The sequence below is a fragment of the Channa argus genome, chromosome 21 (genome assembly GCF_033026475.1).
Source record: "Channa argus isolate prfri chromosome 21, Channa argus male v1.0, whole genome shotgun sequence".
Classification (NCBI taxonomy): Eukaryota; Metazoa; Chordata; class Actinopteri; order Anabantiformes; family Channidae; genus Channa; species Channa argus.
This window is the reverse complement of record NC_090217.1, coordinates 11,824,484-11,848,914: the sequence shown is the minus strand read 5'-3', so window position 1 is coordinate 11,848,914 and position 24,431 is coordinate 11,824,484. Positions and strand designations below refer to the sequence as shown.

The window sequence follows — 24,431 nt, the reverse complement described above, 5'->3', positions numbered from 1 at the left end:
GAGATAAAAAAAAACGCCCTGGTCTCCTTTGAATGATGACAAAGGTTTGTTTCATTCATACGTTAAATGTCAAGTCCTCGCTGTTTACAATTCCTCCACAACACTTCTGATTTGTCTACACATTATGGAAAAACCTTTTCAATGTGCAGGGGATTGCAGAATGAGGAGAGACGACAAACCAATAAAAGACTGCTCACAATCTGCTTTCAAATCTGCCACAGAAGGAAACACACACAAAAAAAAGACTGAAAGGTAAAGGGGACGACACACAAAAAAGATCAGCACCCAAGGACACAGCTGTCTATCTCCAAAGAGACAGACCCAGATGACAGTGGAAGAGAAAAGATGTTCAGTGCTGCTTCAAACATGTGAGGGTCTGCTCACACAAAGCACATCTAGATCAAGTTTGATAAATGCATACAACTGTAGAATATTAAAGCTCAATTAAAGTATTATTATTATTATTTAATTATTATTTCATGTATATAAATCAGCCGCAACAATAATATTCCCTAATGGTTTTAGTGTTAGTGTAGTGTTTAGAGTCAGCGTGAGAAAAACTTCTGGCCATATTCGACTGGTGTGAGAACACACAGTACTGTTTACTGTGGTGTGATGCATATGGGGCCACTGTGTACTGCACATGGGTCAGGGTATTAGTACACACTGTACATAATATTGAATTCCTCTCTTATTAAACCCAAGCAAGCTAGGACACAAAGTTGTAATTATTTTATTAGAGTAACATAACATATAACTTTGGATAAATATCTAGCGCTTTTGCCAACTTAGTACTTCTAAAGGGAAGTGCTGTGTTTCAGCAGGAAATTTCCTCCAATGACCTTCAAAAAAGGCAGCAAAAATAATCAATAATTTTCTACAACTGATGGAAATTTCTCGTCAGGCTGCGGGAAATGAGACGTCGCCATGGAGTGGCTCAGTTAATCATTAAAAAAAAAGTCCAATTAGAGCTGGAATGCTGAGGGGAGGGGAAATAAATCAGACAGCATTCCTCCTCAAGGGTTTCAACTCAAACCAAAGCAATAAATCAGAATATTAATAATGACAATTTCTCCTTCATTTGTAGCAAACCAAACCTCCACAGCTGTCAATCGGCATTATGCAGGGAAATTAATAGATTTCTAGATGCTTTCCGCGGGGCACTGCATGCCAAAGTCTGCAGAGAAAAATGAACCATCTGCATTGCTAAAGAAGTGACACATGTCAAAATGCAAATAAGAATCGGTAAAAGGAAAGGGGGTCAATTTTTACCCACAACCATGTCACTTATGCATTCACATGCATAGAAAAATAGGATCATACCAAAGGTGTAGTTGTGGGCGTAAAGAATCGCTTTATGATTACAGTAAATTGGGAGATAAAAATCATTCAGCTAACAAAGTAACAGCTGTTAAGGTGAAAAACACTTGAGCGACCGTTGCCTTTGTGGTTCTCTCAAGTAACCTTAATAGGCTGCTTCTACACAGAGACATGCTCTTCTGCACAAGCCCACTATTCACTCGCAAACCCACACAAACACACAAACACACATGGGCAAACAGTATACTATATCCACACAAACACATATAAGAGCAGAAACAGGAACATGCACCCCCACATACATGCTCCCAGTGGAAAAGGGCAGTTGCTATGCGACACAGAGCAAGGTACTGAGTTCATACATTTTGTTGAGAATTTAAAAATAAAAGGATATTCTTCACATTTAGTACACATTTAGTTGTTTTTCTCTTTAAGTCTGCAACTCCCGGTTAAGTAATTGTACTGCAGTGTTGTCCTGTCATTGTTCCTTGTCGAGAAGCTTTTAAAATGGTAGTTAATGCCCATGTCTGTCAGTGAGATTGCCTAGTCTAGAGGTTTTTTTCGACTAATCTGTGCATCTGTTACCACTTCACTGTATAACAGCAGCTGCATAAACACTCCCATCCCATTCATTAAGCCATTATTAGTCATCCATCTCTCTATTCTTTCCTTTCATTCCTGTAGCAGCCATTTTTTGACCTGACCTTCCTTTATCCTCACGTCCATCCTTCTATCTATTCACCCATTGACCAAATCCCCCCTATCCATCCACTCAGTGTTACTTCATCATCCATCTCATTTTTCCACTCCTATCGCCTGCTGCTCTCCACTCATCTAACCAATCGGTCAAACCCTTACCCAGCCATTCATGCATCCATCCATTCATCCATCCATCTGTTCATCTGCTCCTCCCTCAGCAAAATGTTCTCTGTCTATACATCTCTCCACTAAATCCACCTTCATGCATCATTAGGCCATTCATATGTCATCACTCCTCTTTCCTGTCTCAGTCTCTAAAACTCTCCAACCACATCCTCCATCTATCCATCCATACCTCTTGGTAGCGGGCCAAGCCCCCATTGACAGCGGCGTCGATAACCCCATTGAGGCACATGGTGAGGGGGTTGATGTTCTGCATCTGCCGGCTTTGACACTGGGTTATCAGAGTGCGTAATTGTAAGTTCTTGTTCTCGATGACCTCGATGGCGTTTTCCAGAGGGCTCACCTCCACCTAAAAAGAGTAAGGTTGTAGAAAATGTGAATGTTTTCAGAGGTTCCTTCTTCTGCAGCATGAAAGGTTGTTATTATGGCTCTCTTAAACTATTTGTCATAAATACTGTGTATTTGAAACATATGTATGACATTTTAATAACCCCACATTTTCTTTAAATCCATCTTTACCAACAACCCAGATTCCCCCAGTTCATTTGGAAGCTATTGACATAGCACTGGCATTACTCCTGAGCCCCTACCTGGATTGGCTGGAGGTGTGGCCTCCATTTTCTCCAGTAGGAACACAACCAAATGAATAGATTATCTTAGGTTGATAATTAGTGTGTTTACATAGATTGAAGTAACCCAGTTGCAGACTTTGTCAGAAGAGCTGATTTCTTAACCCGCACGTAAGCAAGAAAGCTAGTTGGGTTTGGAAATGAGGGAAACCTGATTTGGCCAGGTAGATTTCTCCTGGAGAAAGTTGATTTGTCTGCCCTGTATTTGTTTACCAGGTATATAATGAGCTTTCTCCAACAGCGCATGTGCATAACCAAAGGCTGCAGACAGGAACAAGCAGCTTAGTAGAAGGAGAGCTCATTAATGGAACAATGCCACCTTGCATTTAAAACAAATTCCATCTAAAATCCAACAGAAATCTTGACTAGCAAACATTGCTTCATCAATGTCTAAATGAGTCCCCTTCTCTCACAGATTTTACTTTTCTTTTTTTTAGTTCAGACACATTTGTGCTGTGAATCAGCTGGGTGTCTCTCTCTTCTCTCCTCTTGCACTTTGCTGTGACACAGCGGAAAAAGAAATGTATACATAGAAGTCGGGAAGTAATGTTAACTGTCACTCAAAAAAACATGTTAGCCATGCTTAGAAAAAAAAAGACAGAGGTGAAGGAGAAATCAGGTTACTCTTCTGCTGCATGAGTATGTGGATTTCCAGTAACCAGGTTTCTTAAGTGCATGTAAACATCGTTGCCTGATTACCCCAAAAAGCTGATTTCTCTGAGTAACCTGGTTACTTAAGCCTACGTAAACGCAGTTAATAGCGGCTGCTGGAAATGTAGAGATACAATCAGACAATTTGTAAGTGGATTTTCATCCTGGATGTGGTGGAAATATCACCAGTTTGATGCTTGGCAGCAGTTTCAACACCATTGACCTTCCCAAAAGTAGATTAAAAAAAAAAAGCATTTAAAATTAACAAGGGAGATTTCAGTGCTTAGGGAATTAATCCACCTCAGAGATCATTTTTTTTCTATCGTACCAGCTCTTTAGAGGGCAACTTCCATAATTATTTATTTGCGCTTTATGGTTTTAGTTCACGGAGTACACGTAGACTATATGGTATTAATTTAACTCTGTCTTCCATGTATTAAAAACATCTCTGCTGCTAAAAAAAAGTTTTTACAGTTTTGATGATATCTGTGATATCTGCTCATACTGTGGAGGTTGTCGTTTTGCAACTTTTTGAACATGATTATAATATAGGTTTATTTTATGTATACACATCAACAAAAGTCTTTTTCACTTTATCCTGCATTTCTTCTTCTCCATTTCTCTTTCTACCTCAAACACAAAGCTTAATCCTCTTGCTTTTGCCAATTCTGTATTTTATATGCTAAAGCCTTGCCTAACCACCACTGAATAACACTGCATTCACAATCCACAATTTCACACCACGCTATGCACTAAAGAACATGCGGTTAGACCAACAGAGACAGACAATGTGTTATGTTTTGCATACGCTGGACAAAACAGCATTTAAAATCCTCCCACTCCTTAGAGATCTGAGTGCGGAGATCCAAGATGAAAAGCTTCAGGGGATTTACGCGTAACTCAGTGTGGGAACGGACTCAAATATTATAGTGATTCCACAGCTAAAAACAAAAGTAAATATTGGAATAAACTCCCAATAGTAAATCCCGTTTCAAAAGAACTGCGGATGTTGGTAATCACAGAAAAGCAATTTTATCTTAACCACAACCCACAAATAAAATGTGTCCAATAGCCCCAAACTCATGACATAGGTCATTTTTAGTTGTTCAATGTCATGACCTGGATCAATGCTTGAGTACTGGCTGGCAGTACATGCTGAAAAATGAAAATGGAAAATGTGGTGTTTGTGTGAGATCGCCTCTGTTCCTCAAAGGTGGTCGCACTCACCAACTCTCTCTTCTCCACCTCAAACCAGCGAGAAATGCCTGGAAGACTCTGGACTAGAGTCAGGGTTGTCCTCTCCACCCACAGGCTCTGCATGAACACATGATTCACTTATGATTATTTGCTGAATTCTGCATTTGCATTAAAAGAAAAGAAAAACACTGCCACTTCTCTTTGATCTATAAATGCACTTTACAATTTAATCCAAGATACACCATTTGAAGAAAACATGCTAAGTGCACCTATTGTACTGCCAAACACCCACTTTTCGGTTTAGGTCAGATGTCATATATTATATCTCCCATCATCTTTCATGTTCCACCATGTAACCAGCATGCTTGTCAATTTGCCAACATCCCACAAGGTCATTCTGACAGCATGTAAACTGCAGGAAATTACCGTAACAGATTACCATAAGTATAGAGAAGCATCTACTGTAACATTCACTTTGTTTGTTGTAAACATTGCTGTAATATTTGATTTCACAAAAAAGAAATAATGAACAGCACTTTTTATCAGTCAAAGGTTTAGTGTGTTTATGATGCAAAAATCTGTTAATTGGACTCAAACAATATTTTTAAATTTAATTTCTTGGCTTTCAAAGGTTAAGAAATATTAATATTAATATTAACGACATTCAGCAGTTACAATTATTTTTATTAATAATCAATCGGCTAATATTGTTTTGATGTCATCCAATTAGTGAAGGTCATCATTTTACTACCGTAACAAATTTCGCACAATTAAGAATCTGGGATGTGGAACAGTGACGTTTTGAATTAAAGGATTATCAAAATAGTTGTTTTATGTCAATCAACTCATGATTCACTTCAATCAAACCCAAACGTTTACTATTATCATTTAGTTTTGTTCAAAATTACACAAATATGGTAAAAAATGTGAAGAATCACTATATGGACATTTGTTTTCTTCTTGTCCACCTTGACAAGCAGATGAAAATCAAGGTGCTGATACTAGATTCAATTATTTTAAGTTCTGAATCCAGTGTCTTGCTCAAGGACACTCCAACAGAGCGGATGAAAGCTGACAAGTGGTATCGATCCATTGTCCTCGTGTTGAAGAAGGGTCTTCCGTCTCACTACAGAACCCTTCTGCCCTTTATTGATTTCATGCTTTTTAAGGCCAAGAAGCCCACCTGAACACCACTTGAAAAAAAAACAAACTTGTATTACAGTTAAAAGTAGAAAGTTGAAAGGAAAATTTGACAAAAAGATAAGTCTTGACCTTTCTGCAAACATTTTGCAGATAAAAACATCTTCAATTTTGGAAACAGGTTCTTTTTTACTTCCACACTGTGAGAGATTTTATATCTTGGCTGCTTAAGATTCGTATCAACATATGAAGCTTTATCATTCATCTTTTTTCACCTGAGGGTCTGAGACATCTGATGGAAATGTGACATCATGATGGAATTCTGCCAAAGATTCAGGGTCAAATAACTGTGTGGAGCGTGTGTGAGTGTATACATGTATTAATTCTGAATATCTGAGTGTAATATAAAGGAAGGTCTCTGCGGTGTTTAAAGTGTGAGCAAAGGTCTGATTCTACACATGTGGCACTATAAATGCTTTCGACTAAGCTGTATAAAGTTTTTGGGTATAGTTAGTGATACAGGCGTGATGATGAATACATAGAATAATACCTGGGTGCAGGTGCAAACTCTTACTGCCTACACAGACCTAGAACCAATGAACAGGGTTAAGAATTCAGCCTGTTTGAAAACATAATAATTGTAATGCACAAATAATTTAAAGTTGTGAAAAATTTAGCTGCAAGACATTTTGCAGCTACTCCAGGTGTAAGTCATCATATCTCAAACAAAATGGACAATTTCCGTGGAGTGAAAAACTCACAGAGTGAGAGAAATGTCTACCTGAGACTGTCCTCGTTGCATGTATGTGTGGATGTGTCTACAAGCTGTCTTTCATGTGAGTGGCTGTCTAAATTCACCTCTCTTTCTAGTGAATCTCACTTTCTTCCTCCGTACCTTGAACTCATTCTCCTTGTCTTTGGTTCCCTTGTGAAAGGGCCGGTCATATCTGAACCTCCAGATGTGATTGAACTTGTAGAAGCTTTTGATGTTGTCAGGCACTCCATCTCTCTGTAGCACATCCTGACTCTCTGGGATGGGGGTTACAGCGTAAATCTGCAGGTCTAGTTGCACCACAAGTTAAGGAAAGCGCAAGAGAAAGTGGTGAGAGTGAGCGTTGCAGATGAAAACGGGTTCTTTAGTGACCTGAAAGAACGTGGAAACTAGCAAATTCACACAGACAGGAGGTAAACGCAACTTTCCTGCAAACTCCTCAAGCCAAGCCAAGACGCACCTTTATTTACATCCCCATGGAAATAATACCCCGCCAATTCCCTAGCATGGGAAAACAATACCTGGAAAATAACCACAGATGCCTCAAAATACCAAGCATCTAGAAAACAAATGGTAAAAAAACATCAACTACTCTAGTTTCTGCCAACTTCACACACAAACATTAACATCAACAAACAGAAGGATGCACACACCACGCACATTGTTGTACACAGCTGCTGTGCTCAGAACACGGAGGACAGAAACATGCGAACATAACGGAGAAACAAATAAGAAAGAAAGTCAGGTTTTTCATATATGATCCCGTCTTAACAGATATCAGAAAGCACTTCATCAGAGAAATATGAGTCAACACAGCTAATATTTATATACATAAATTATTGGGGTGCTAATTTATTCAGAGAACCTCTGTCTTTTTTAGTAGGGACATACTTTACATACAGCAATAATATCACATACACTCGAGTGAACTATGAAAAGGACAACCAGAACAACTCAAACATGTCTTTCTATCCTCCATCTGTCTTCGTTGTTTTTGTCATTGTGCCACTGGGTCTGTGCTTTGCCGTGTCTCTTCCTCTATACAGGCCAACTTTTCCCCTATACATTAGTGTGAATATTTTCAAACTTTTATATTGTATGGATATATTCAGGGTCTCATTAACACTGCAAGTCTACATAAAGTGATGTTTTGTTTTTACTGGGTAGCTCGCGTTGTTTTAGCAGCAAGTCGTGCCATAAAGCTCGGTTATAATATCCACCAATAGAATATTAAATCTAAAACTGTAAAAACATGTTTGCATAGTGGCACTGGTATTGTATTTGCAGTAATGTTTTAAGGTACACAGCATTTTTAAGTCAATGGCAAACCAGTCCTTAAACTAGTGACAGCTGCATTTAAAGGTTCTTGCAGTAAAGGCATCGTAATAATAATAAGAATAAGAATAAGAAATGTTTTAAAGATTTGGATTACATTTGCAAAAAGATCTGTTTAAAAAGGTTTAAATAAGCAAACTGATTAAGATAGAATGAAATTTTGTTTGGGTTTAGGCATATGTACATCCAAAGTATGTTTGACAGTACTTTTTTAGTCTTTGTACAGTGTGATAGTGTGTGATTTATTAAAGGCAACTGTGTGCATGTGAACACAAAGCATACAGTGTAAGTATCTCTGCGTGTGTAACGTGCTGTTGTCAATTTGTATGAATTTCCATTTGAATGAATTTTCTCAGCATGGATATGTGTGTCCATGCTGCTGAATTTTGTATGTGTGTCATTCTATGTGCCAAAGGATACACTGTGCATCTGCCTGGTATATGGTCTGGTCTGGCTGGTTGACGTGCTGCATGGCGATCGCGTGGGGAAACTCGTTAAGCATCCGCTGCTGGAAAGCCTCAAGCCTCTCATAGTCATGGCCACGGCACACAAACTCCTTATTCTGCAGAGGAGGAGCAAACAAAAGTGTGGGTTGAGTTTGACATCTAGTGGTTGCATATGGCAACTGCAGCCTCAACTGCAAACTCCACAAAGGACAAGGCCTGTTACATCATTAACTGGAATTCAGTAAGAGCTGGGGAATGTCACTTCACACTGGCAGAGTCTTACATAAGAAAAGTTAATTCTTCCTGCAAGTCGCCTTCTTCTGTGGAGAGGGGAAAAGTATTACTCAACCTCCTATTCATGTGACAGAGGGAATATGAAGATTTAATTACCCGAAGGAAGAAGGGAAATTTCTTTCCATAGAAGCCGACTCTGAAGAATTCAGGTTCTAGTCTTTGCTGGTCCATGATTTTGTCATAGAGAGAGGCTTCCATCATCTTGCAAGGAAAACAATGAAAACAGAATTTAAAAACACTGAAGTAACAAAAAGCTCAGTTATATGAATTAAACTAATACATTTATAGCTGTACAGTATAAATAGCATGCTTATCTTTGATGTATTAGTGGATTAAATGGCCATAGAAAATTTTAATCGTCTTTCAGGAAACAACTTACCCTCATTTTGCTCAAGTTTCTGTAGTCATAGTAAGATTCATACTGGTCAGCTAGTTCTCTGCACAGGATGATACCATTCTCCCAACACTGAAGACATAAAAAACAACAACAACAAAAAAAAACACATTCTTATTTAACCCCATACCTTCTAATTGGACAACCTTAAAGGAACTGAAAGTTACTGAACTAAGTAACTTGCGCTGTAGCAATGCTGCTAATACACACTGGATGGCAGTATTGAGTCAACAATTTAAGGAGTAAATTTAACTTTTTCATGCAGGTACACGCAACACTCAGCCATCTTGCTAATTAAATCAAAACCTTTCCTTTCCTGCTGCCTTGTAATCCCTGTGCGGCAGTACCGGCAGATGGCATTGCTCGTGAATGTGAAGGAATATTGCATTATAAGTGATGAAGGGAGCAGTTTTAATGATTCAATACAGCTATGTTATTTTTTTCCAATGATGCCTAAGTGTTTTTTGTCTTGTTGCGGTAAAGAGATAAAATCAGAAGAGTGGAAATACGTGTACAGTACTTCCTAAGTGACAAAAACAAAGCGTGGTCTCTAAAGCTTGTTTAACCTGCCAGACTCTTTGTTCATTCTTTGCTAAAGCCAGTAAAACCAATGCATGCCATGCTTCACCTGTCAGACTGGCTGCTCTCGACCTGTCCCTGCTTTTCTTTGACGAATGATGTAGGATATTGTGCAATAAAACGGATACTGGTTTAATTACAGCTGCAGCAATCCATCTGATTAAAGGGAGGTCACGTTGCTACTTCGAGCTGCTGTCACAGTTCACGACAGGTAGAAATTTTATATATTTTATATATATATATATATATATATATTTTATTTATTTATATATATATATATATATATATATATATATATATATATATATATATATATATATATATATATATATATATATATATATATATATATATATATATATATATATATATATATATATATATATATATATATATATATATATATATATATATATATATAACCCCAAGTGACATTCACTAAATTAGATGGAATTCTAGTTCTCTCCTGTTACGCACTGCTGCAGCTGAAATTTAGTTGACCTGTTCATTTTTAAGAGTTGTTTTTATATGTATTATAATCAAATCTATTCTTTTGAAATGGCAGGCATAAATTAGAGGTGATTTTTAGCTTACCATTTTAGAATATGCATGACTAGGTGACCTGCTGTTTTGTGTAACTTTGGCAAAAAGTACCTTTAAACTTGAACTTTAGGTACTTTAAAGTACCTTTAAATTTGAACATATCTTTCATAGCAGGATGGTGCACAGCTTTTAGTAATGTAAAAAACATACATAGTGTTCTAATGATCTTTTTTAGCTTCTCTATAAATAAAGTTTGCATCCATGTAACCGTGCATTGTGCTACAAAAGAACGGACAAGTAGAACTGTCTTGGATCTCTGTGACAGTCAAGTCCAGAAAATAATGCAAATGTACAGGAGAAGACAGTGGAAAATAAGGTGTGTGTTCAAGTTCACCTTCCCCCTGTCGAAGTTCTGGATGATCGTTAGATGTAGATATTCTTTTCTTTGCCACTCGCTCTGCATGGGGTAGTTGAGAAACTCTCTTAGAGGCCTGTCTGACCATTCCAATAACTCATCATACAGCAGCAGGGTGTATGACGCCTCTGTGACACACACAAATTTAGACAAACAGTAAAGGTACTATATATACGTGTAGGAAAATAGGACTCAGAAACATTTGAGGATATGACTCATGGGAGCAGTACAGAACAATACACAAAGACGTAAAGTGCTGAAAGGACAAAAACATGAAAGTGAGGACATTTAGTTGAGACATTCAGATGGTAGAAATGTCCCTTCATCATCAGAAGTTAGAAAATGGTCAAAGAGTTTATAAAAACTATTATAGTGAACAATAAAAATTGAATTAGAACCAAAGTTTGCATCCCCTTTGAAAAGTCCTCTGGGTAATTAACTTTAATATTAAAAAAAGTGTCTAATCTTTAAAAACAAAAAAAAAACACTGTCAACACTTAATGCTTGAGTGGCGCCGGGTGTATTGAATTGGACATGCACTTTAAACTTGCAAATGGTAGATCTCCAGGGGACATCTCAAGCAGTTTGCTGAGTGTTTAGGGATACCTGTACTAAATGTGAAGACCGTACACATTAATTGGACTCTGCTAAGGAACATGTGATCAAACCTAATGAGTGTTGAAACAAGATTATTTGGTTTTATGAGGCCAAAGTTGAAATATTTAGTTGCATGTATGTGTGGCAATAAACAAATCTCTGCCAATGAGGATTAAAGGCCACTGTGTGATGCTGATCCTTTGTGGGTATATGTCTGCATAAAGTGGAAGAAAGAATGAATGCAGCCCAATATCAGAAGATTTTTTAAGCAAAGCCTCGTACCATCAACAAAGCTAGAAGTGAAGAGGCAGTGGATCCTTCAACAAGACAACAATTCAAACCACAAAGCAAAGTCAATTGAGAAATGTTTTTTAAAAAATAAGGTGAATGCTTTTGTATGGCCTTGATAGTGTACAGACTTAAATGTTATTGAAAAAGTTTGGATAGATTTGTTGGAGTCTGTAAATGGCAGACAACAAAGCACTTTGTTAGACTTGGCACAAACTTGGTTAAAAACAAGGTTAGAAAAGCAAAGTGGGCAAAGGTAGTAGAGAACATTTCACAAAGAGGATGCAAATCATTGCAATGATATAATTGTTATTATTCTACTATTACTTTCTTTTTATACACTCTGGACCAGTTTTTTAACTTCGCATGATAAAGAAACAGTTATACTACCTGAATGTGCATTGAATATTATGATGATGAAAAAGTACTTTTCAAAGTAAGGAGATGCAAAGTTTTGCACAATCACAATGATGTACCACATCTCCCACACAGAGTAACACACACACATACACACACACGTATGTTAGGGTCATTCCTTCAGGGGTACCTGTGTAGTTTTGTGCTTTCAAGTGCAGGTCATACAGTTTGTGAATGTAGCGGATGTACATCTCCTCTTTATTCAACTCTGTTTTGTAGAAGTTCTGACAGAAGCAGTGAATAAATGAGAAAAAAAAACAAACACACAAGACATAGTTAGGAGGATTATAGAAATTATACAGGGACTGAAGATGAAAATAAGTCAAACATTTAAAAGAGAGATCACATGGTGAGCTACAAAAAATATCAGAAGTAACTTCTGATCCATCTGCCTACACACACTGGTTCTCTTTAGATGGCTACAGTTATGTAAGACAAACCTAGCAGGTAAAAATATACAAATAATGAAGCAATAGCAAATGTTTCAAAGGCATCTATTAATTATTCCATACGTCTACAAAACAATTAATAAAATGCAGACACATTTCCAAGACTTGTACTGCTTTATTATTCTATTTGCTTGTAATGATAAATATCTCTCCCTAAGCTGAGCTGTCTTGAACAGACATTGGTATCAATCTTCTGACAATCTCTTGATCAAACTCTTGGCAAGGGATGTTTGTTAAGTCCTTGTGTCCCAAGATTTTATTGGTTTCATTTTTCCACCTTTTTAATTTTTAATTTGAATTTTTGTCTATGGACGCTAAATTATTCATATTAATTTTTTTAATTATTCATACAGTGGAAGCACACTGTGGATTTGGATATATTAAGTCAATAATTCAAGATCCGGTTTCAGAAAGAAAGTCACATGGACACAGAAAAGAAGAGTAACTCACCAGTAAACTGACCGTGCACCCAATCTTTTTGCCATCCACCTCTCCCAGCTTCATACAATCCCTTTTAAAGATTACAGACACATGGAAGGGATATGATTGGAATGAAATAGCACAAAGCAGATACTGTATGAAGATGTGTTTCTACATGTAAGTGTATGCATTCATTCTCACCTATAGTCCAGCAATCTCTCCATTAAGCGAGTGACAGTAGCGATAAGAGAGATCCCACTCTCCCTCCAGGTCTCTCTCTCAATTTTCTTCAGCAAGCTAGAGGTAAAATGAAGAAAGACAGAATGAGATAGAGAGATGTAAAGACCAAAAGAGACCAGAGGTAAAGCAGAGCAAATGGGAAATGGACGGTGAGGGGTGGGGGAAAACAAGACGGTCAAAAAAATTTAAAATAAAAACCAAAGCGAAGCAAAGAGGAAATTATTACCAGTCATACCAGTGTCACCTATGCTTGTTGGCCTGCCTGTAGCAGTTACCAAAATAAAATACCAAAGTGACTAAAAATTTCCAAATAGCTGATTTACATACTATTTTTCATCTATTTTTTTTTTTTTAAACGAACTGCTTATCGCATATGACAAACACATCACAGCCAAAATGTTGAAGGTGGCTTTTGGGAGAAGGTAATGATCCCACGGTACCCCCCTCACACAGACGACACTGAGAGAACAAAGAGGAGAACGTCTTACCTAGGGTACGGACCAAACAGAGGAATTCTACTCCAGACGGGAAGCATAGGCGGAATAAATTAATATTAATACGATTAATACCAGCACACACTCACACAGGTTAGTTTAGGGGTTAGTGGAGTTAGTAGGAGGAAAATAAATTAAGAAATTAAATAAAAACAATTAATTACGCAAGCAAAGAGAAAAAGTAAGCTAAAATCAAAAAAATAGTATAAATACTTTAAACTGCATATTTGGTAATTTAACAATGTTTCCTAATGCAGAAAAACATTAGTTTTGCAATAAGTATCTACTGTATGTTGAATAGCTTTAATAATATGCATTGATATCACACATTTTCCTTTCATGTTTTACATATACATTTAGAGGGAAACAGAATGATTGACTATGAAAGACATAGGGACAGCAAATGCATTTTGAAAAAATACTTCAAAATTAGTTTAATTCACATTTATGAGACACTAGAAAAGACGTACGGCTTATGTGAATCAAAACCAGGACTTCATTTAATGAAATAATGTTTTTAGACATTAAGTTGGAATGTAGGAGTTTGTTTTTCCAAGTCCAAATATACAGTAGTAATGTATAGTTAGAAGGGACATGGTAATATGACCGAGGACAGAACCACAAAGAAGCAGAGATACACACGGACACACACACACACACGAGCGCAGGTTAAGCATGCAGGCGCGCAAACCTGAAAACACAGGGACAGGGTGGGTGGACTGGCCTTAGAGGAAGTGTGAGTGAAGATGAAGGTGATTGCAGCTAAATATTGATCACTTACCTGTAATTATTCAATCAATCTACTCTATACCAACACTTTCAAATAAAAGCTACTAAGCACTGATTCTTAAATGAAGTCTTTTTCTGTGGGTAAAGGAGGGTTTATCTGAGCAGGATCTGTGTTATCTGTGTTCTGTGGCTTTCAGGGTTTAAAGCTCAACTTTGTAAGCAGAATACTTTCACTTGCAGATAATCTGTGAGTTGCAACCCACAGAGGCATTTACCTAAAGAGTGTGGGTGACATCATTAAGAACTCAATTAACAACTATTTTGTCTGTCAGGAGTTTCCTGGCATCCCGAGCTGGCGACTGTGTTGACTAAATGTGTTTATGCCTATGTTGTGGTGTTAAGCTGGCTGAGCTATTGAGTGGCTCCACGAGCTAAATTGCATTCTTCCTGTAGACCACATCCCTTTTTTCCTTTTCAATCCAAGAGTTTTGGGCAAGTATAGGTATGTAAGCTGCTATATGCCCTTTATCTCCAAAACTCCTTAATCTACTCCTTTCTCTAACTCACATGCTATTGAAGAGCTCCCTGTAGGTTTCATCTCCTTTGCCCTCAGACATCAGGCTGTCAAGCTTGTCGATCAGTTTGGCCTCCACCTGTGAAGGGAAACGCATTTTAATCTCAAAGAGGCTGTCAGTTCAAATGCTATTGATGGAAATGGTTTGCTAGAGCTGAAAATCTGAACAGTGTGATGATCACATCATATTATCTCAGTTGTTTGATGCAAGATTATGCTGGAAAACGTGCTTCAGACATGTTGAATGATTTAACTCTGCCTTGATAAAGGAGGTACCTTTTTTAAATATTTTTCTCAGCAAAAGGCTGATTTCATTTTGTGATTGAATATGAGTTACAGCTGTGTACCTGTTTGAAATTGCCACTCCGTCTTTGCTCCCAGTCCATCATGTCATGGAAGATAGGGATCATGACATTCCTCAGATCAGGCTGAGGCACTAGTGTCACCTCCAGGAATGGACCAATCATCGCTGGAATGAAGTTCAACTTGTGTTCCCCTGAAGGAGAGACAGAGGTCAAAACCGAGGCCAGGCTCTCACTTTAGCCCTAAACACAGTGTATTGACTATGTCAGAGGCAATTTGGAAGGAAGGAAAGCAATCTTTCTTTCTGTAGGAAAGGGAATACACAATAAAAGCATGTCTGGTAAATTCATTTGATTGTATTGCTCTCTAACCAAATCTGCAGTATTTTCACCAAACACCTAATAATCACACTTCATATAAATTCATTACTTTCATGTAGAGACATCACCAATTATGCTGACATCATATAAAACCAAAAAAGTAATTTCAGATGCATTTTACAATGTGCAAAAGCATAGGTAAATACACATATAATACAAATTATACTTGGGAATAAAATGTATAAATCCATGAAAGCAGAACAAAAGCTTCCACACAAACCAGAGTAAGGCATCCAGCTAGTTGCCATAGTGACAGTTTGTGGCATGCAGACTTCAAGAACACAACTTTTGCATTAGAAAATAAATAAATATGGAGATGTTTTCAGTCGTGTTGTTATAGACCTTTAAGAGATGCCTGCTGCGGGAATGGAAGCAGTTGCCTTTAAAGTTCTTTATTTGCAGCACCCCTTTGAAAAAGATATCAGTGTCTTCCTTAAGTTTTCCAGAATCTATCATGGGATTATTTTAGCAAAGCAGCCCAAGCACAACATATGTGTCGAGATTAGAAATATGATATCACCTCACCTAAATTCTGCCACATGCTGAAGATCTCACAGCCCATCATCACCCTCATGTCTCCGTACCTACAACATAAAAACGGTTAGAAATGTGTGCTTGCTGCCGGCAACAGCTCTGTAATGAACATCATGTTAATTAGTCATTATACTCTCTGTGACTTAGAGTACAGTTGTTGTTTGTGCAAGTGATTTTGTGTGTGTGTGTTTGCGTGTGGGTGTGTGTGGAAGTTTGACATAGAGCAGGAAAAGGACAAGACAGCTTGTTGAGTACATGCAGTAAAATACTATCCAGAGTGTGTGTGAATTTGTGAACAGTGCTTACTTTTCTAGTATCCTCTTTCTTTTGGAGGGAGAAAAGGACTCCAGCTGAAGACAGGGCTGGTTGATAAATATTACAGACAGATAGAAATACGAGTCCCACACCTAAAAATGAAATCAAAATATAGCATCTTGTCAATCTTGTGCAAAAAAGTACTTGTCCATTTTACATCTTTAGAAAAAAAAGCTACACAATTTTATATTTTCAAGTTTGGATTTTTATAGTTTCAGAGCCGCATTCTGAATAACAGTAGTTTAAGTTACCGGCTTTAAATCTCGAAAAAGCCAATTTTCCTTTAATTGTGTGTACTGAAACCAAGAATCGCAATTCTGTATCTATGGTATTTGAGAAGGAAAAAAAAAAACACAAATGCATGTTTTTTTTTTAGTTCTGTGCATTTGATCTTCATCTATATATATTGTCTTCTGAAAGCTTCTCACTGATGGTATTACTTTATAGCTGAGCCTCTGGCTTTGAAAAAAAATAAATAAAATGTGCTCCTGATTGTGTGTGTAGATAGTAGATCCCTTTTTTAAAAAAGTAAGACACAAAACATTTTGAAGCACTGTGGTATTATTACCATACACACACACGGACATGTCTACAGACTGGCACATTTCTCCTACCTTGTATTCAAATTTGTCAGTGAGGAAGTTCTTCCTTAGAGCATCAGAAAGGTAAAGGACAGTTGTGATGATGACACTAGAAGTGAAGAGAGGAGGAGAACAGGGTTAATATTACATGCAAACCATATCAGCAGGGGCCCCTGTTTGATTTCTTATATCTCCTTTTATTTACTGTTTTCTATTTTCTGAGTGTGTGCACATTCATGTGTGAGGTCTTACTTGTTAGTGACCAACCGCATGACGGTCCAGTCTTTAGGAAACATTTCTGGTCGGATTAGGATCCTGAAAACGGTAAAGATCTGAAGGAGGAAGTCCTGGAATAAACACAGTGAATCTTGGTCAAGTTTGTGCAGTAATTTACAAGAGAATTTCTCACAGTCTCTCTCCACTGTGCTGAAATATTTTAATCAAACTCCTTTATATACTATTCACCTCATCATTTAAAAAAAAGGAAATCTTAGGAGCAAAGATGTTATGAGATATTCATGTACAAGCTGTGGAATTACAGTTTGTATTCAGTTGTTAAGTGTAATTGTGCTTCCATAGAACATGTATTATTCAAATCCTTAAATCAACTTAACAGCACTGTTAGAATAGAACTAATTCATGCAATTTAAGAGTTATTTTATTACAGGCCTTATCCATTATTTCTATGGGCACTTTTCATTTGTTTTTTTCTTAAGCCCAGTGTCTGCTTGATCCATTCTGGAAACTAACAGTGGATACTTGAGACAAAAGTACTAGAAAGAAGCATGAAAATTGTCCTTTTTGAACAAGTGCCCAGAAACTCACAAGATTACATTATATTCTACTGTGTCTGACAGTCCGCTCCGATTTTCTGATTCTCTTCGACTCCCCACTGCTTTTTTCTATGTATGCTAATATCGCACTATATGATCAACTTTAGGCTGTGCTTAGGAAATAATGCAGAGAGGCCACATTATTGGCATTCTATTCACAGTAGAGTCACAAATCGGTGGCTATATAATGACTCACTTCAGTTTCACACAGAGACAAACAAGCACAAAGTGACAAAAGCGTCGCTACAGACAGATACAGACAGGGAGAGAGAAAGATGGACGCTGTGGTCTTACCCGCAGGTCGTCTTTGCTGCTGAATGCCTGCAGCAGCTTCTGGTAGTGTTTGTCAGTCATATGTCGCAGCAGCGCCAACAAACAAGCCACAAACTCTCCCTGGAGGAACCACACAGGCACAGAAAGAAAAGAAACGTTTGTGTGTGTTCATCAATATTAACCCTGAGGTGTATTTCTAATAATCTTCAGAGGTTTTATAACAAACACCGAACAGAACACAAAAGTAAATGCTGCTGAACACTATACATACTATTGTGTTTCAAAAGATTTAAGTTCAAATTATCAAAGTGTAATAAAAGCCAAATAGAATATTATATGATTTTACGGTTTCGGCTATAAAAGGACTGAGCATAGTGTCTTTTTCTTTTGGTTTTTACAAGCAGGAAAAATGAAAAGAAGTTTAAAAGACAATGTGACGTGTTGCTTTTGAAAAAGAAGGACTTGTGTATCCATTACTACACAAAATAGAAGGGAAGCTTTGGTTTTATTGTTAATCATAATCTCAATTGCATCCTTTATTAACCTCTATTGGCAACTGTAAGAATTGTAGCAACATTAGTAGAAGGCTATTAGAAGTGGAACAACCCTCCACCCTTCTGTAAGTCTCCATCAACACACAGTGACAGTCTCACTGTCCACATCACCATTTGTGCTGTCTAGTATTATAAATCTTAATTATTGCCATTACTGTTAATAATGTTGGTAGAATTATAGTCGCCATGGCAGCAACTCAATTTTAATATCTATAATTACTCTTGCACATGTTGTTAAGTCCCAAAACAATTTAGAGTAGGCAGCCCGTGCACGCACGCGCACACCCCCCCAACACACTCTCTCTGTAGTGTACACAGTAAAACACACATACAGTGACATCCTGGAACTGTAGTCTCATGGCAGGTCCAGCAGACTGGGGCCGATTGCTAATTTCCAGAATGGTCCTCAGTAAAACTCCCAGCAGGCTTTCAACAATTAACTCCACCTCCTCAGACACTACGGGCTCCTGCAAAGAGGGATGAAAGGAGAAAACACTCGTGAATGATTTACAGTTCAGTTTCACAGAGTATTCACATACAGACTTGGGTGAAACTGCTGGTGCCCTTCCATTAATAAAGAAACACAATGTAACATAACCTAAAACCAACCAAAGTCATTAAAGAAAAAAGTAACTCTATGCTTTTGATTTATGAAAATATTTTAAATGCAATAAATGAAAATGCCTTACATTTGTTAGAAAATAGTTATAATAATAATAATAATAAGTGTTAAAAAGTGTTTCCTGTAATTAGCATCACACTGTAGTTGCTTCAAATTTTTTCTTCTCTTCAGTCTGTATACCATAGACAGAAGATGAGAAAGTCCATTTTATTTAGCCAAAATAATCTTTGAAATCCAAACAATGACTGCATTCCAAACGTATTGTTCTTGACTAAATAGGCAATACAACTACTATGATTGACAGCTGATGTCATTTTCTGAACCTCTTACCCTGTAATCTTACTTTCACTGTAGTTTTGGCACCAGAGCAACATTTAAGCCTCAACTTCATATAACAAATTGCAAAAGTAAAGAATGTAGAATACAAATAAGTAAGGTAAGTGGATAAACCGGTGTGTACTGTTTGTGTGTGTGTGTGCATTGGTGTGTGAATCTCCCTGTAGTCTCTCCTCCTGACAAAGCAGACAGGCCTTGGTCACAGCGATAATGAGAAAGAGCCTCAGACTGGCACATTGGCTGCCACTGCTGTCACTTCCTCTTTAGATGCGGTGCCAGTCTGTGTGTGTGTGTGTGTGTGTGTGTGTGTGTGTGTGCCCTCCTGAGTGCTCTTACCACTATCTGCTCCTCTGGTAGCAAAAAGTACAACCCAGTCAACCCAAGCTGCTACACACAAATCAGACAGTTGCATTTGGGCACAGCTCAACGTGCCTGCCACTTTGACAATGCCCATTGCTAAATTGATGGTACTCATTACTGGACTGCACGGCTGCCAATGTCCCTGTTACCATGACTAATTGGCCATATACTCACAACAAAGCAATCTGCTATTGCACTGTATTGGCAAGGAACTTGCTGTAAAAGTAATTCCACTAGCTCTGAAGTTATTTTACCATTGCTGTGATCGCAATGCTCTTGTACAGCCTTATGCAGAGGCAGAGGGAAATACCAAATACCACTATTATGTCTGTATGGTAAAAATCGGAAGCTACTGCAAGCAGCTGATTAGCTTAGCTAAGAAAAAAAAGATGTGAATGGTGGAAAACACCCTGGTTTTAACAGATCGTAGTTACAAGAACTAACTGAAGTGCCAGCACCTCTAAAACCCACTAATTAACCACTGGTCTCTCGGGATTGGTGAACAACCGCACAGTGACCACAAGAATCTGAGAAGACGCTGCCTCTGCCAAATCATGGTCAAGCCCTCTGTAAAAGTTACAAATGAGGTGAAACATGTTGATAAGTAAGCTTTGAATCAACTGGTAGGCATATCTAAACCTCTCAACAAAGTCTAACCCACGGTTCCTAGTCCCTTTGCTAAGGTTGCTGGCTGCTGAGGAGGCACTTACACAAGTAGAAAGATATTCACGTATCACTGTCATACTTACTGTTGTGCCATTTTCCTCCTTCTTAATGAGGGACAGCATGTTGGTGAGGATGCTGGCGCACATGACCAGTTCTCTCTGCTCCTGCATATGGGCCTGGAGCACTCTAAGCACCACTGGTAACAGGATGCAGCGTGAGTCTAAAACATCAGATATAAAAAGAAAAACATGAACAACCTTTCATTTTTGGTGGTTCCACAAGATCTCACTTCACTTTTATGAACAAACTGTGTGGGGTTTTTTTTGTTTTTGTTTATTTTCCTAAACATAATTAGACGCACCTAAATTTAATTCTTTGTGTAACATTAATGTGATTTGCATGAGGGATGTTTTTCTTAATGAACATAACCTTTTGGGAGCATGCTGGAAATAAAACAGTGGCGCAGTAATTTGCTGCAGTGTACAGCCTTTATTAAGAACAATTTAATGACATGGACTTAATTGTACTGCAGGGTACAATTAGCTAAGGTGTGTTCTCAAGTGACTGCACTGCAGAAGTACACACCCAAACAGCATAATATGAACTGAGATCTCGTGTGTGCAAGCTGCAAAGTATGACTGACCATTGTCAATATTTTGTGGATGATACTAGTTGTTTATTTCCCTCTGTGGTTTTTATTGCATTTTCCTCTGTAATAACATTTTTTTTTGTTTTGTTATTAGATCACAATCCTTTCTATGTTGGGTTTTCAGTGCACTTAAAAGGCTTAGTTATGCGTGCACATTCAAAAGGACACCTAAACTGAGCGTTAATTTGCTTGCACACATCTTACCTGGGTTAATGTAAAGTTGGCTGTCAACGGTCTTTGCGATGCAATGCAGTCTGACAGCCTCCAGGGGGCAGTCAGATTGGCCAGCGGTGGGCAGGCTACCCAGAGTTTCTGTGACAAAGCTGGCCACCTCCCGCACTGTAAAGAGCTTTAACAGCTCGCCATAAACTGCCGGAAATGTCCGCAGGAACACCGCCTAGGCAGAAAGGGACATTATCATACAGATGGCCCCGTGAATTTGGATATTTTAAGTATATTTCCAAGTTTAAGATTTTAAAAAGTGTATGAACAGCAGTTTTTACACAGTTTTAATAAGTATAAAGGACCCCTTTTTCATGGTGAAGGTGCTCTGAAACTTAAAGGACAAAGCTTAGCAAGAACAAATGATGTTTGATGAACAATAGTTTTGGTTTAAAAATCCAGTAGTCACTCTCAATATATTTTTAGTTTTGTCTTGGGTCATAAATTGACTATTCTCAAAAGAGGCAAACTTAACACTCAATACATTTACAGGATTTACATCTGTGTTGCTATGGAGACATTTTGTTGGGAAGACAAACATTATTTTTATTAATGTGACATGAAACACTGGTCTGGTCTGAATTTGTTGAAACCCCTGGAAGTCAGGGGTTATTTGGAACTAGACTTGTCCTGAGGGACTGATGTCTGTTGCCACTGGTAGCCCTCTGACTGATGCTCTTTCTTCCTGTCAAGTTCTGTCAGACTCTTTGCTGCACCGCTAAAAAATGAAGATTACTATAATGTAGGGGTAAGTCTCACTTTTTTGAAACTAACTTGGAGACTAGATTATGTGCAGGGTTGACCTAGTGATAATACCGCATTAGATTTGAAATCACATAAACAGTGGTGTTTCTAACACCCATACAAAAAATAATCTAAATTTAAACATAAGACTAATATACTAAAGTATACTAAAGTATACTAAAATTAATATTCAAACTAACCTTTGTTAACCTTTGTTGAGTTTAAGTTAACCTTTGTTAACTTAAACTCAAATTAAAGATACCTGTATTTTGCCGCAGTGTGTACCAAGTTATGCTGTTAAGTTAAATTGTGTGTGTGTGTGTGTGTGTGTGTGTGTGTGTGTGTGTGTGTGTGTGTGTGTGTGTGTGTGTGTGCCATATGCAGGATTAACTGGGATTAACATTAGCCTGACCTGCATCCTTCTACATCTATTGTGTTGAAAATACAGATTAGTAGTGATTAGAAGTCAGCACTGGGACAAAGTAGAGCTTTGCAGACTGCAGACAGAGGACACAGCTGGGATAAGCTACGGATGCTCTAAGATTCAATCACATGCCTTCAAATGGAGGTGAAAATATACGAGATTTTAAACAAAACTGCTGGCTTTCATAACTCAACATTCTCTTAGTTCCTGAGCTGGGGAAAAAAAACCTGATGGTCTATTTCTCCCTAATGCAATAACGAATTGTATGTTCAGACTTCATGTGGGTGTGGTGAACAGCTAGCTAATAAATGATAATGCGTAGGTAAATAAACACACACAGAACCTTAGTTATGCCTTGAATGCTAAGGGAATTTCAGCATGCCAGCATAAAGTATATGACTGTAAGTAACCAAACAAAAATACGTGGCAGCCAAATGAGAGAAACAATGAATGAGGAAGATTTGGTGAAGGCAAAGGACAGAGAAAGGGAAGATTATAAGAGGCAGCACACAAACATACACCACTCCACAAAGGTTCTGTAGAGCCACAGAAACTGGTGATTCTCTAAAGAAAAGACACACAACCACACAAGCAGCTGTTTGTGGTGTGTAATTAGGATTATCGTTGGTGCCTTTAGCTTGTTTGTTTTGGTTTTGTTTGAAATCAGCGAAGGCAGGTGCCCCGCTGTGTAGACCTCCCACCGGAAAAGGAAAAGCTCTCACAGAAATTCCTATTCCAACTCCAGACCCTCTAGCAGTGTGAAATTCAATTACAGCCAATTTCTCACCCATCACAACTGCATTAACAGGAGTCCTTGAGAATGAAAGCATAATGTAGTGCACATGCGCCAACAGGCAATGGTTTACGCTTTCACACAAACCGGGGTGATCGTAAAGATGGATAACAGCACAGAGGAACTGAGACATGCTTATACATGTCATAGACTTCTGAAAACACACACATACACACCTGCGTCTGTGCAACAAGACTGGTCCCTTTGTTCTCCTGGGAGAGGAAGAAGCGAATGGACATGAAGAGCTCGTGGATGCAGACTCTGAACTCCTCCTCGTTCTGGCCTCCTGTGGCCAAAGAGAAGAGCCGGCGGGACTGGATGATGTACTTGAAGATATATTCACTGGCCTGGAAGACAGAAAGAAAAATTATTTATTTGTTGGTGGCTCCATATAAGTGAATATGGACAAACAACTATATAGAGAATTTAATGTTGCATTGTAGTGATGTCATCCCAAGTCAAAATAAAAGCATAAAGTCAAGTGCTTGTATCAAAATGGCTTAATACCATGATCATCATCAAGCAGTTCGTAAAGAAAAAAACCCAAACCTTCGCTTGTTTAAGCTTCTGAAATAAGATGATTTCATATTTTAATATATAAATAAACAAACATTGGACCAGAACAAAATAATGACTCTGAAGCAAATGGTGTCATGGATAATTTTGGTGTTTTTCTCACATTGTATATTGTTGACATGCATCTTAGTTTAAATTGTGAATCTAAATTACCCGTAGGCATTAATGAGTGTGTGGATGGTTGTCTGTCTCTGGATGTCTCTGTGTCAAACCTGAGACAGGCAACCTGTCCAGGTGTACCCCACCATTCGCATAGTGACGGTCGGGATTGGCCCCAGCACCCCACAACCTTTAACAGGATAAGCACTTATAATAATTGATGGATAGAATTGTTGTTGTTGAAATTATTTTAAACTTGAATAAATAAATCTACAAAGATCAGGAAAAAAACACCTAAAATACTGTATCTGCTGTACTACATTGAAAGTGATTTTCTGTCATGTTGTTATTAGAAACACAAA

The 24,431-nt window shown here is 37.9% G+C and overlaps 1 protein-coding gene across 6 annotated transcripts in view; it reads right to left on the bottom strand.

The window, feature by feature from the left end:
- The window catches only part of dock4b (dedicator of cytokinesis 4b), a 101,221-nt gene that overhangs the window by 13,001 nt on the left and 63,789 nt on the right, over nucleotides 1–24,431 (bottom strand). For 4 of the 6 annotated variants that reach the window (XM_067490144.1, XM_067490145.1, XM_067490147.1 and 1 more), the window contains exons 22-43: nucleotides 23,571–23,741; nucleotides 21,416–21,608; nucleotides 20,646–20,782; nucleotides 18,911–19,045; nucleotides 18,046–18,144; nucleotides 17,171–17,265; nucleotides 16,952–17,027; nucleotides 16,329–16,429; nucleotides 16,014–16,072; nucleotides 15,153–15,301; nucleotides 14,799–14,884; nucleotides 13,497–13,523; nucleotides 12,970–13,065; nucleotides 12,799–12,859; nucleotides 12,030–12,123; nucleotides 10,577–10,725; nucleotides 9,046–9,132; nucleotides 8,763–8,867; nucleotides 8,347–8,488; nucleotides 6,715–6,881; nucleotides 4,710–4,796; nucleotides 2,375–2,551 (exon numbers count right to left, since the gene is read on the bottom strand). In XM_067490144.1, the coding sequence (XP_067346245.1) occupies nucleotides 2,375–2,551; nucleotides 4,710–4,796; nucleotides 6,715–6,881; nucleotides 8,347–8,488; nucleotides 8,763–8,867; nucleotides 9,046–9,132; nucleotides 10,577–10,725; nucleotides 12,030–12,123; nucleotides 12,799–12,859; nucleotides 12,970–13,065; nucleotides 13,497–13,523; nucleotides 14,799–14,884; nucleotides 15,153–15,301; nucleotides 16,014–16,072; nucleotides 16,329–16,429; nucleotides 16,952–17,027; nucleotides 17,171–17,265; nucleotides 18,046–18,144; nucleotides 18,911–19,045; nucleotides 20,646–20,782; nucleotides 21,416–21,608; nucleotides 23,571–23,741 (2,493 nt within the window). The remainder of the gene's footprint in view (nucleotides 1–2,374; nucleotides 2,552–4,709; nucleotides 4,797–6,714; nucleotides 6,882–8,346; nucleotides 8,489–8,762; nucleotides 8,868–9,045; nucleotides 9,133–10,576; nucleotides 10,726–12,029; nucleotides 12,124–12,798; nucleotides 12,860–12,969; nucleotides 13,066–13,496; nucleotides 13,524–14,798; nucleotides 14,885–15,152; nucleotides 15,302–16,013; nucleotides 16,073–16,328; nucleotides 16,430–16,951; nucleotides 17,028–17,170; nucleotides 17,266–18,045; nucleotides 18,145–18,910; nucleotides 19,046–20,645; nucleotides 20,783–21,415; nucleotides 21,609–23,570; nucleotides 23,742–24,431) is intronic. The other 2 variants (XM_067490146.1, XM_067490150.1) reach the window with 1 other exon arrangement.